This window comes from Chrysochloris asiatica, unplaced genomic scaffold, assembly GCF_000296735.1.
Source record: "Chrysochloris asiatica unplaced genomic scaffold, ChrAsi1.0 scaffold00340, whole genome shotgun sequence".
NCBI classification, from domain to species: domain Eukaryota; kingdom Metazoa; phylum Chordata; class Mammalia; order Afrosoricida; family Chrysochloridae; genus Chrysochloris; species Chrysochloris asiatica.
Window position 1 is genome coordinate 815844 of NW_006408858.1, and position 13963 is coordinate 829806.

General features: G+C 43.0%; 1 protein-coding gene across 1 annotated transcript in view; it reads left to right on the top strand.

Annotated features, from left to right (window-relative positions):
• The window catches only part of CRKL (v-crk avian sarcoma virus CT10 oncogene homolog-like), a 43937-nt gene extending 39398 nt beyond the window's left edge, over positions 1–4539 (top strand). Inside the window, exon 3 of the mRNA XM_006875806.1 lies at positions 4370–4539. Coding sequence (XP_006875868.1) covers positions 4370–4504 — 135 coding nt within the window. The 3' untranslated portion in view covers positions 4505–4539. The remainder of the gene's footprint in view (positions 1–4369) is intronic.
• The last annotated feature ends 9424 nt before the right edge of the window (positions 4540–13963 follow it).

Consider the following 13963-nt stretch of genomic DNA (forward strand, 5'->3'; position numbering starts at 1 on the left):
TTATTGATTGTTTAAGGGACGCTGCCTGTCTTAGGTGGTCAGTGCGAATTCCTCAGTCTTATCAGTCATTGAGACTCATTGCAGCATGGCAATGGCTCTGTCTTAAGTAGCCGAGGTTCCACGTGATCCTTACCCGTCTCTGGCCACACGTCCAGCATAAACAGCCGCCATCCGAGGAAGGCAGGGGACCCCATGCGCCCGAATGATCAATACATCTTGATTGTATGTTTGATCAATGTCAGATTGAAGAAGTTGGTAGAATTCTGTTCTTTCATCCTCACTGGCTTTAGTGGTTGGTGCGTAAATTTGAGTCATAATCGTATTAATTGGTGTTTCCTGTTGTTGTTGTGAAGTGCTGTCGAGTCGGTTCCGACCCATAGTAACCCTGTATAGGGTTTCCGAGAAGCAGCTGGTGAGCTTCAACCGTTGACCTTGCTGTTCAAATAGCTTTGCAATCTGACGCATTAACCCACAGCAACACACCAGGACTCTGGTCTTTCCTGTAGGTGCATGGATATTATATTATCACAGATAGCGTTGTACTTCATGACACTAGTACTAGACTGTTTTTAATTTTTTTAGTGTGATTTTGGTGAAGATTTCCAAACAAATTGGTTTTCTATTCAGCAGTTCATATACATTTTGTTTCAAATATTCCTTCCTTCTTAATTCCTGTCTTCTGGGTTTTCTCTTTAGGCAAATGTTTTGAAATCTTAAGTGTAATTTCTTCTTATTTAATTCTTCTTCAAGATGCTTTGACAATTTGAAGGTCCCTTGCCTTTCATTATAGGACCCTTCAGGGTGCAATTGTGAAAGCACTTGACTGCCAACCAAAAAATTGTTTGGTTCCTTAAATGATTATTTATTCCTGACTGTTTTGTGTTTTGTTTTGTTTTTTTGCGGGGGGCGGAAGGGATGTACACCAAAACATTCAGGAATATATAATCATTTAAACAACCAAAAGGCACATTCTGCAAGCCTGCCTTCTGGCCGCCAGCACACAGCCTTTCTCTTTCCATGAATTTAGAGTCCTCAGCTTCTTTCTCTTTCTCCATGTCTTCATCTCTGCCTCCATGTTTGGTGTTTCTGCTTCTCTGGATAGTGTTCCATATTCTGGTCATGCTCTTCCTTGATAGTACTGGGGTCCTCTGTGCCTGGATTGTAAGATTAAGTACTCCCCCCTTTATGTTATAAAACTTTTACTTTTACAGTTGTGACAATAAGAATCTTATCCTATCTCCTTCACCAGACCCATCTAGACTAGATGAAAACCATTCGGTGGGGATTTCACCTTCCCCCGCACACTCTGAAACTAAACTCCCTCTTGAAAACTTATAAACAAGTCACTTAGTGCTTTTTATAGTCCTCCCATTTTAGGTAGCTGTGTCTAAGTTGCCCGTCCCTATCTTCACCCCTTTATACAGAGGGGGTAGGATGAAGACTTCTTCCCTCCGCCCTGAGTGTTTTTGTGTACCATCCCTCCCCCTCCAAAAAAGAAGAATAGAAGCAAATATTGTTGAATGGTGATGCATGGAGGGGATTGTAATCATTGCAATGAAATGATGAGTGTAAAACCAATGTTCTGTAAACAATCAATTTACAATAAAAACATAATAAAAAAGAATAAGCTTGGGAATCAGTTATTGGTTGGAAGACTAGGAGTCCAACCTCAAGTCTATGAATGCAGCAGGGAGTTAGCTTTGTGTGTGCTGTCAGAATTAGACCCACTGAGAGGCCCCAGATAGAAAATAAAGTTTTTCCCTAAAGATACCCGAAGGAACTCAATGGAGGATATTACAAAATACAAAAGCTAGTGGTCATCAGTGAGTGCTGCAAGTTCTTGTACTATGCCGCAACCTTGATTTTGAACAGAGGAGAGAGAAAAGAAAAAAAAAAATCATGGAAAAATGGAACAGGTAACAGGATTTTTCCATTAAGTTTTTGAAGTCCCCTCATTTAGGAGGGATTTGGAATTACCTAAGAACCATGTCTCCAGACCCCCCTATATAAAGAGAGTTATTTCTAGATGTTCTCTTATGAGAATGGCTATTCTTATGTTAACAAGTGTTTGGAGTTTGGTTCTTCCTTCACATGGTCTTCCTTCATTTTAGATGCCTTACATTTCAAACAGCACTATTAGTGGATTTTGGTATTTCTGCATGAGCATCTTCTTTAAATAACTCAAATGAAGTTGTTTCACAAAGAGCCTCCTTTATCTGCATCCACCTCACATCTCAGGGCCGTGACCGACTTAGTGACAAGGAAAGTCAAGAAGCAGTAGCAGGGTTAGCTCTGGCCCACCACTAGGCATCACAAGGTATGGGTGAGGGGATTTGTAAGGCTGTCTTGGCAACTCTTGGATTCTTGGTTACTCTTTGCAAACCATTGACTTGCCAGCTACATACATCAGTACTCTCTTTTTACAAGTGAGATAGTGCATTGTAGTTGTTGTTAAGTGCTGTCAGGTCACTTAATCCATAGTAACAACAGAACGAAACACTGCTCTGCCCTTTGCCATCCTCACAATTGTTGCTATGTTTGAGCCCACTGCCTCAGTCCATTCTGTGAAGACTCTTCTTTTTCACTGACCCTGTACCAACATGATAATGTCCTTTTCCAGAGACTAGTTCTTCCTGATCAATCACATAAATCCAAAATATGTGAGACTAGTCTCATCATCCTCATTTCTGAGGATCATTTTGCCAACACAAATTTGTACTTCTGACTATCTTTGGTACTTTCAATATTTTTTGCCAAAACCATAATCCAAAGGTATTAATTCTTCTCCAGTCTTCCTTATTCATTATTTAGGTTTCACATTTATATGAGGTGATTTTAAAAGGCATGGCTTGAGTCAGGCACATCTTAGTAGTCAAAATTATATCTTTGCTCCTTAACATTTAGAAGAGGTCTTTTGTAGCAGATTTGTCCAGTAAAATATGTAGTTTGATTTCTTGACTTCTGTTTCCACAAGTATTGATTATTAGTGTGAGGAAAATGAAATCTTTGACAATTACAATATTTTCTTTGTTTATCTTGAGATGTTTATTGGTCCAGTTGTGAGGATTTTTGTTTTCTTTACAGTGAGGTATAATTCATAATGAAAGCTGTAGTTTTTGATCTTCATCAGTAAGTGCTTCAAGTCCTTTATAATTTTTGCAAGCAAAATTGTATCATCTGCATATCATAGGTTATTGATGAGTCTTCTTCCAATCTTGATGTCACATTCTTCATATAATTCAGCTTCCTATATTATTCGCTCGGTATACAAATTGATTAAGTATGGTGAATACCACCCTGACGTACATTTCTTGATTAAAGATTTTATAACTATATAATAACTTATATAGCTATAAAAATAACTTGAAGAAGAGGCAGCGAGCGTACTAGGGAAAACAGGTGTTCTAATTGGTGGAGAAAATCAGAAATGACATGAATAACAGACACATGTCATATGTTTCTGAGTTATCTTTGTTTTTGTTTTTTTTCATTTATTTAACCTTTATCTCATGCCATTTTATGTGTGTTTGAGGGGTGAGGTATAGTTTTCAATCGGACACGTACCAAAAGAAACTTCATTTCAAGGAAAGTCTGCATAAAGCATGGGAGCACATTAGTGTGTTGGTGGCTATACTGTATTTGAATGTGTTTTTTATTATAGCTTTATAAAATAGAATTTTAAAAATTGAAACGCCAGCAAGACATTGGATCCTTAACTCATCTTCCTGAAACTCTAGGTTTCCAGAACAACTTGGAATCTACTTCTAAATGAAACACCTGCGTACAATTTTCTTCCCTTGAGGAGCAGATCACCTCTAATGGGGTACCTGTCCTCTGTGGCAGTGAACAGAATTTCTTCTACCGTGTGATTTCAGGTAGACACAAAAAGTTGCTCAGAACTAATCTTTCTGTTCTCTGTGACTATCCACAAAGCAGGGAATGAGGACAGCCAAACACCTTGTGCTACTTGGGGGAGGCTTCATGGTGATGGATGTCTCCATGCAACAACAGTTCCTTCCCATTGTAGATTTGGGCAGAGACTGTTCAATTTTGTTTGTTTGTTTTTGTTCTCTAAATCTTTTAGTGTAACTTCAATGGTTCTCAGTGTCAAGTGTCCCTTTCTGCCCCAGCTAAAAATGAGGAGCCAACTTGTGTGCTTAGAGCTCCTTCACGTGGTGGGGCTCACCAGCGGCACCTTGTGTTGTTGGTAAGCTCAGCAGTAAGTGAGCACTGAAAACACAAAAGTGAATGGGAGCTAACAAAGTGTCCAGGTTACTCATGATAGAACTATATCTGAGGTGTAATGTGTGAATTTGCTTTTCCTTTCATTTGTGAATACGCTAACTGTCCTCTCTCCCTGTCCTTGCAGGTTGGTGACATTGTAAAGGTCACAAGGATGAATATAAACGGCCAGTGGGAAGGCGAGGTGAATGGGCGCAAGGGGCTTTTCCCCTTTACCCATGTCAAAATCTTCGACCCACAAAACCCTGATGAAAATGAATGATAGCTGCTGCCCTGCCCCTATTGCTTCTTGTTCTGCCTGTCATAGTCTCCTTTGAAGTGGGAACGCATTCTCTCCTGGGCCAGTGCCACTGCATTGCAAATGCCTGCTCTGCTCTTTGCAGAAGGGCTCTCTCACACACATTTGGAATTCACACAGCAGGCTGCTGCCTCTTGGCATTTGTATTATAGTTTTATCATCAGCAAGTAGCCAGCTGATTGTAGAGTTCTTTTGGATCAGAAACTGGAAATCATGGTGGAAGCACACACAAGTGAAGAGACGTTGACAAGGAAAAGGATCATCTTCTGCCTGTTTGTGCTATGACTGATGCTGTAGTGTTCATCGGGGGAGGTTTGAAGCTGATCCACAAAGCAAGGGACCCAGCCACCATCTTTCTGTTCGTTTGGAGAACAGAGACAGGAACCTCAAAGAAGAGAATGTTGTTCTAAACTCCCAAATCTGGCCTTTTCTTTTCTTTTGGTTTGGTTTGGTTTTGGAAGACTAGTTCAACATGTAAGTCTGTGTGTGTATGTTCTGAACTGGTTGAGAAGTGTAGCAGATTGGATTTTCGTGGCATCACAAGGATTGACATGTGCCTCTGAGCTTCTAGAATGGAGCTGCTGTAACTAAAGGAGTGTGAAGAGAATGGGCTGGAAACATGACCCTCATTGTCTCAGTATGTCAGTTTTACCTTGTTTCGTCAAATCACAAACAAATCAGTAGTTGTGATGTGCCAGTGTGTATGCATAACCTCTTGGGTTACTACATTGTCCTCCAAAGCATTAGGGGGTAAGAGAAAAACAGTTGCTTACCTTGTTTGCCAATTTTTGTCCAGCTCTTCAATGAATGAATTCTCTTAAGGTGTGAGGCTTAACAATTTCTTTAAAAAGTGAGGCAATTCACAGAATCATTGAATTAATTTCAGCTCCCCAAGATACCACCCTTCCTCCCAGACCCAAGCTACCAGGGAAGTTGCTGACCTTGGTTCAGCAGTCTTGCATCCATGGTGCCATTGGGCAAGCAAAAGTAAACTCTGGATATTGATCAATGAGTTTGACATCAGATAGTTTGGTGGCTGGAGTGAACCAATAACTCTTAATTTCCCAGTTTGCTTTAAAAACATCGCCCTGTGTTAACTCCTGCCAGCCAGTGAATACAAACATATAGCTGTTCCCATATCTACTGTGCAAACAGAATGGACAAAGACAAATGTAGGCTCAGAGTAAGACCTTCTTAGAAATGTAGCAGCACCCTAAGGAGAGGGACTCAGTACTGTTCATCAAGCATCTACTTTAGCCATGGCCATGGCCCTGTCGTTGGAAAAATTGGAGGCCTCAACTATATTCTGATGATAGGACCATCCAAACAGCTTACTGTCAGTTTCTATCTAAATTTGTGTTCTGTTGAGCCACAGAAAATTGCTCCTGTGACAAAATTAATGGTTCACTGAAAAAAAAAAGAATACCACCTTAGCCATAAATTTCCAGGAAAATGCTTACCAACCAGGCCTCCCTATCCAGGGAGAATGGTAGTCACCCCCTGCTCTGACGGTGCCTATCTGCCACACAGCTCCTTGTGAGCTCAGCCCCGCTAGAAACCTCCATGCAAGAACTCTTATTACATCTGTTCGGTGGAGGTGTTGCCTTGTTAGAAGAGGGCACAAACCCTCAGGCTGTTTTAAACTAAATTGAGTTTTGGCTTTGACACTGCCATTGGCTCAGCACACCGGAAGTGCATGGCCCCTTGAGAAAACGAGGTTTTCTTTCAGCCCTGTCTACAAGGTCCACCTTGAATGGAGCCCTTCAGACTCACACTGTAAACCTGGGTTGGTCCTGACTTGAGTCAACTCATGGTTCCAACCCATGGGAATCCCTAAAACCACATGGGAGACTGCACCTCCAACCAGAGATCCGAGCTTTCCAGATTTGTGCCAAAAGTAGGAACTTTTGATTTGGAACTGTGTCCGTTCCTAATCAGGCCGCCAGGCCAGGAACTTTCCTCTTTTTCTTAACCACACTAGACATGAAAAGTGGCACCACAACCTTGGAACCGAACTGTCCGGGATACCGAAATCCTCCCACCTGTCCAGGAGCCTCCATCTGCACGTCACAAAGCAGCAGTTCAGGGGCATTCTCCTTTTGATGACTGATGATGGCATGCACCCCTTGCTCCGCTCTATCTCGTGTTCCTTAAGAAAATGTTTGGCTGTTAAATGAACTGTGACTGATTTTTGACTGGGGAACGAAACATTACATATGAAAGGGCATTGACAGTTTAAATCAAAACTCATTTATCCTGGGAAGGATCTCTCTCACACAGGAGTCATTCTGGCCTCTCCTGAGCTGTGTGGTTTTACTAGCCGTATAACCAAGAGCTTCAACGGCTGCCTTATAAAGATGGGTCTCTCAGACCGGACCCCTGATGACAGAGGGGAAAGATGGCAGCTGTATTCTCAGCATCATGCTGGTCTCCCAGCACAGCTGTTTGCAGACAAGGCAGGCCTCGAGGTGCTGGCCACTGCCCTTGTCACGTGTCTCAGAGGAAGATAGATATCTGCTTGTGAAAAAGGATAGGCTGTGTTTTTGTACCAGGTGTTTGTAATTTAGTCCTTTAATATTACATTCATTAACCTCTTTAAAAAATGAGTGAGATCTCAATTGTTTTAACACGTGACCTAAAAACTAATGCTTTCTATGGATACCACTGAGCTCTACCTCAGCGTCCACCCTTGGGAACTAGAGAACTATGTCCCCTGGTAACTCCTGTCCGTGTGGACACTGAGTGGGTTGCATATTCTGGTGGAGCAGGACAGTTCTCTGGGACAGAATCAATGTCTACAGGAGAAACAGTGGCCTTGCTTCTGAGACTATCTTCACTGTGTGTTTTCAAGCAACCATATCACCACCACAAAGCCCTTTTGATCTGTAACTTAAAAGACCATAAACTTCAGGCAATAATATTTTCTGTGTTAAGCTGTTAAAATTATTTTTGGGGATCATAGCTTGTTTTATTTTGTGCTATAAAATTAACAGTATTAAATGACTTATATTCTTAGAATTCATCGAGTGTCTTTTCTTAACAGATTAGTATCTTTTTATTTTTGTATTCCATTTTGCATTACTGGTCCCAGCATCAAAACCCATGTTTTCCATGGCCTGTTTGTACATTGTCTCAATAAAACTCGGCATCAGCCAGTGGTGGCGACGGCGGTGGTGTTTCCGTTTCTCCTCAGTGTCCCCAGCAGCCTCCAGGCTTTTGCAGGCATTCTGTAGATTTGGGATGACTGGTGCTTCTCCAAGGATGGGGCTCTGAGCCTTTTGGCTACTGCTGATAACGACATGAGTGGGATCTTGGGTGGATGCTTTCCCCACTCTAGCATCCCAAGGAACACCCTCGGCCTCTCCAGAAAAGAAAAAGCAGCTGGTTGCCAGCCCCTGAGCACAGAGGTACTGTTGTTAAGTACCACGGAGTCGGTTCCGACTCATAGTGACCCTGCACAGGGTTTCCAAGGCTGTAAATCTTTACAAGAGCAGAACGCCTAACTTTTCTCCCATGGAACCGCTGGTAGTTTCAAACTGCTGACCTTGAGGTTGGCAGCCCGACTTGTAACCACTACACTACCAGAGGTGAGCTGAATACTGTACTTTGGTCTTCTGACTGAGGAGCTGGTCATTCCAACACTTTGAGTCGCCAAAGAGATTTTGGGGGCTTTTCCTTCCCCCAGACTCCCATCATATCTTGAAACTTCTTGCTTGATATTTGCTCCGTGTGATCAACAAGAGTTGAGTAGTTTCAAGCAGAAGTCATGGAACATGAGCCAGGTGAGGGTGTGGTATCTGACTTTTTAAATCTTTTTCTGATTTGAGTCTATGAATGGGAAGCTTCCAAAAGTTTGTGGGAAAAATAAAAAGAAAATGGGGTTTTCCACAAACTTTCTGAAGTTGCCTCTTTATGATCCCCTTGTTGAGATTTGGGTGACCTTAAGTAGAATCTTCTTGAAAGGATCCTGGAGGGCCTCACATACCATTCATCTAGAACCCACTTCTGTCACTACCCCCAACTCTCCATACATGTCATCACTGACTCCACCTGTACTCTCTCTACCCATCGTGTGTGTTGAGAGGCCCAAACCTAAGGTGAGCTTTCGGAATTCTGAGTTTGAGAGAAAACAATTGTCTTGAATAAAAATAAAAATTAGTCTCAACTCCTTATGGAACAACAAAAAATGTCCCTGGAGATACCTCTGAAGAATAACTATCAGTTTGAAAAGGTAAGTTTTGGTCAGCAGGGTTGGACAGAGTTTTGGAACCCCTTTGAAATGTGACCCTGTGTGGTAGGGCCACTGGTCACTCATCCTCCCTGCCAGATCCTACTCACCCAGGAGTGGAAACCCTAGTCAGCAGCAAACAGTTGATAGCGATCTGGCCAAGATGGTGACTAAGACAGCCTCCCTCTCTAAGGGCCCCTGGCTGCTGCTCTAGAGGGTTGTCTACCCTCTGGTCTGTCCACACCCCAGCGCTCAACTTAGAACTCAAATCTAGGACCTTCTCTGGTGTCTTTAACAGCCCTTCATTCCTGAAAGTGAAGCCCTTAGCCACAAGAACCAAATACCTCTACCAGTCAGATCACAGCCACAACTTTGGTTCTTGTTCTGAGGCCTCAGACCGCAGAACCCACTTAACCCTTACCCAGTGTCAAGTTTAGGGTATCAAGGTGAGATGCTCCCCATAGTATGTCAGCACTCTTGTCAACCAAAGTGACAGACCGTATCAGCTTGTTAGGGTCTTGGGGACCAGAAGAAAGGGGCTGGGGAGTGGGATGTGGGTTAACTTAGTTTGGGAAGGGGATGCCCCCTCCTCCAAGGAGGGTGAGAATCAAGGGAAGGAAGGAAGCAAGTGATGAGAAGAGGAAATCCAGATCCTCCTGGGTCAGTCCTCCAGGAAGGGGGATTTGCAGCACCCCAAAGCTCACCAGGACCCCTCCACAGGTCCTGTATGGTTAGAGGAGTCCTGGAAGGACATTAGCCAAGCCATCCAAAGTCTATCTGTTTCCAGTTTATGCCTTTGTGGGTCTGTTCTGTAACTTCTAACAAGTACACGTGAAGATTTTGTTTATGCACACACACAAACCCACTACTATTAAGTCAATTCCAATTCATAGTGACTATGAGAAAAGACCCCCAGTGAGATGGATTGGCAAAGTGGCAGCATCAGTGGGCTCAAGTGTGACAATTGTGAGATTGGCCCAGGATCGGGCATTGTTTCATTCTGTTGTGCATAGGATCATTATAAGTTGGTACTGACTCAATGGCACCTAACAACAACAATGGGTCAAAACCGACTTGACAGCACTTAACAACATAGAAGCATAGGTCAGGATTCCTGTGGTGGAGGTGCCTGGGCTAATCACTCCCTACATCTGACTCCTACCCCTGGTCTGCCATCTTGACCGCTATAGCTGGGGCTCTCTGAATTCTCCAGGGTTTCCAGCTCCTGGCCTCAGTCCTCCATGGTTGATGATGTGCTGCCACTGGTAGTATCGAGCTGCTGACCTTGAGGTTAGCCCAACTTGTAACCACTGTGGAAAAAAAATTATAATCCTGTTTATTATAATATTCAGGTAACTTTTTTATTTCCTGAAGTAAAGACTTTACGATCTCTCTCTTTTTCTTTGGTTACTTCCTGAAGTGAGTAAAAAATTTATGGTCACTTTCTTTTTATTTAAACCACTTCCTGGAGTAAGGAATTTATGATAACTTTCTTTTTCCTTAAACTACTTCCTAGAGCAAAGACTGACCCCTCTCTTCTTTTCCTAAAGTAGGAATGTGCGCCTTAAAAATTTCAACTAGCCAACCGAGTAAGGGAATAGATTGTGCGGTCAAAACCCTAGCCAATAGAGTGAGACACAGCCTTGAGACTCCTGTCAGGGATTAAAAACCCGAGTGGACTGCCCACTCGGTATGCTCGCTAGCCTGTTCGTGTATGTACAGCTATGCGCAGGCACCCTCTTGCAAGAGTAAATTTTACTTTGCCAAGGTAATTTAGTCTCACCGAGTGTCTTTTATGCGACATCGGGATTCATTTCTAACAACCACTACGCTACCAGAGCTCCTTGTGCTTCTTATGTTGTTATGTGCCATGAAGTCGGTTCCGACTCATAGCGACCCTGTACAGGGTTTCTGAAGTTGTAAATCTTTATAGGAGCAGAACGCCTCATCTTTCTCCCGCAGAACAGCCTGTAGTTTAGAACTGCTGACCTTGTGGTTCACAGCCCGATTCGTAACCACTACGCTACCAGAGCTCCTTGTGCTTCTATAGCGTATATCATTATGCAGTGCTGTACTACTCTCTCCTGTCTGTGGTACTGCTCTGAAACTGACCCCTTAACATTCCTGGGGCTCAGTTAGTTAAACAGAGACCCCTCATTTGAAACCTAACCCTAGGGAGTAACCTAACCCCTCCACTCCCTCTGTCTTCAGGACATTAAAGCCAGGGAGAGGTCTTATGACCCTCGGACTGGCCTGCAGGCGGTGACATTGTCAACCCCATGTTAGCTATTGAAGTAGCCTTTCTTGCCTATACAAAAATGCAATCTGATCTTCATTGCTTAGGAGAGTGAGGACAAGGGAATGTGGACAGGAAGGGCTGGAGCAGCTTTGCTAAGTGATGGGAAAGGTTCAGGGATGGAGGAGCACAGAGAACAGTCAGTCCCTCTCCCAGGCCTTAGGCTATTCCCCATCCTTGTTACCTTCTCAGACCTCAGCAACCTGCTTTACACCTTTGAGGTGTCTGTGGAGCCTGGAGGGCTCTTAGCTGTCCTGGTCACAACACCACCTCTCACCTCTCAATGAGGCTTTAATTTCCATTTTTGCCAACACTCTGTATTGCCTTTCCAAAATCATCTCTGGAGCAAGATCAGGACTCGACAGCACTTAACAACAACAGAGACTCAGTGCCTCCCAGGGTCTCCCTGCTCTACTCAGGCCTCTTCTCCACATATCTGAGGGCTCTACCCATGTCTGAGGGCTCTCTGTGAAGCAGCACTCCCAGTCCATTTTTTATTTTGCTCCATAAGGGTTTTTGTTATTTATTTATTTTAAAGCTTTTATTGTGAATTGAGTGATGATTTACAAGGCAGATCATCAATTTTACGTTCAACTACTTGTAATTATTACAATCCTTTCCATGTACCATCAACTAATAGTATTTACCTCTAGTCCACCTTTTTTGTTTATTGACGTACACATACCACACTAAAAATACATATTCGTTTAAATATCCAAAGGACACATTTTGCAAACCAGACTCCTGCCTCCAGGAAAACAGCCTTTCACAGTCCATGGGCTTTAGTCCTCAGCTGCTCTATCTCTCTGCCATCACCTCTGCCACCATCTCTGTTGTCACTGTTTTTCTGGTTAGGATCTCAGGCTCCACTCATGCTCTTCCCTCTTGGTGGTCCTAGGATCCTCTGCTCATGAAATAACATTAACTATTCCCCCCTTTTAGTCACACCTCTTCTATGTTTATAGTTGTGACAATGGCCATTAATACTGATAACAATTACAATTGAATAATAAAATCCTAACTCCATCATACCCCATCCACTTTCATCAGACCCATCTGGACAAGAGGAAAACTATTAACTCTCTTACCCCCCTTGTTCTGACATTAAACACCCTCATGAAAGCTTGTAAGCCTGCCACGTTGTGCCTTTGTTGTTGTTGTTAGGTGCCATCAAGTCGGTACCGATTCATAGCAACACTATGTACAACAGAACGAAACACTACCTGATCCTGGGCCAACCTCATAATTGTTGCCATACTTAATGCTATTGATGCTGCCATTTAGCCAATCCAGCTCGCAGGGGTTCTTCCTCTTTTTCTCTTACCCTCCACCTTACCAAACATGATAGATAGCTTTCTTCAGCGACTGGTCCCTCCTGACAATATGTCCGAAGTATGAGAGATGAATTGCGTCAAGGAGCACTCTGGCTGCACTTTTTCCAACAGATCTGTTTGTTCTTTTGGCAGCTCATGGCACTTTCAATTATTCTCCAACACCATAGCTCAAAAGCAATTCTTCTACGGTCTTCCTTATTCACTGTCCAACTTTCACATGCATATGAGGTTATTGAAAATACCATGGTCAGGCACACCTTAGTCCTCAAGCTGACATCTTTGCTCTTCAACACTTTAAAAAGGTCTTGTGCAGCAGATTTGCCTAATGCAATACGTCATTTGATTTCTTGACTGCTGCTTCCTTGAGTGTTGACAGCTGATCCAAGAAGAATGAAGTCCTTGACAATTCCAATCATTTCTCCGTTGATACGAATGTTTTTGGTTTTTTTTTTTTTTGGTCCAGTGGTGAGGATTTTTGTTTTCTTTACATTGAGATGCAGTCCATACCAAAGGATGTGCTCTTTGATCTTTATCAGTAAGTATTTTAAGTCCTCTTCACTTTTCAGCAAGCAAGGCTGTAGCCCTCCATTTTTGATAGCCAATGTCTAAGTTGCCCATCTCTACCAACCCAGTGAACTTAGGAGACAAGCTTGATCCTTGATATGGAGAATTCTTCCCTTTCGGTTGGAATTTTGGGCAACTACATCCATAAGCAAGAAGTCCTGGTGTGGCGCTGGGGGTTAATGCACTGGACTGCAATGCTAGTTTGAACCTCAAAGTTGGTGGTTCAAGCTCAACAACTGCTCCTCAAAAACCCTATACAGGGTCATTATGAGTTGGAACAGACTTGATGGCACTTATCCACAATAACAACAACATCCATAAGCAAAGATCCAGTTTATCAAATTGTAGCAATTTATGCTTGATGCCTGTATCAAACTTCTTTATCTTCATCTGATCTAATTCTGGTCAGCAAACCATCCATGCTAGGACCAATGCTTATTTCAATCCTAACTCCAGCTCCTAGTGGCTATGTTATTGTCCATGGGTTCCAGAGTTCACATGTCTCCCTGAACTTCAAACCAGCCAGCCTTTCCTCCTCCTCCTCATCTCAAGGTCATCAGGTGTCTATGGAACATGGCCAAACTCAGCTCATGTCTTCACTGCTGCATTTCCCCTACTTCCACTCACAAGTAGCTGAGGATGGTCACCAGTGAGCATATAAGACTGCTCGTGTGTTCTCTGTGAGTTTCAGTCTTAGAAAGGAGTTTACCCTGATGGCCTCACCTTTCTTGCCTTTATAGCTCCAAGGCAAAAAGGTTCCTTGATATTGTCACAGCCAAACAGTCTGTTTTCCCCCTCCCCATACCCAGTCTTTCTTTCAAGTAGTATCTTCTCTTCCTCTATGTTCTGGGCTAGTCTGCATGTCTTTTCAAGTGGGAATGTCCTACCTCTAAAGGCTCTGTGTGGGCCTCAGAATTCCACCTAAGGCCCCATACTCCACAAAGACTTAACAAGAAGCCTATTTCCCTGGGCAAATTCTAGTACCCTTTTAGCTAATCCAG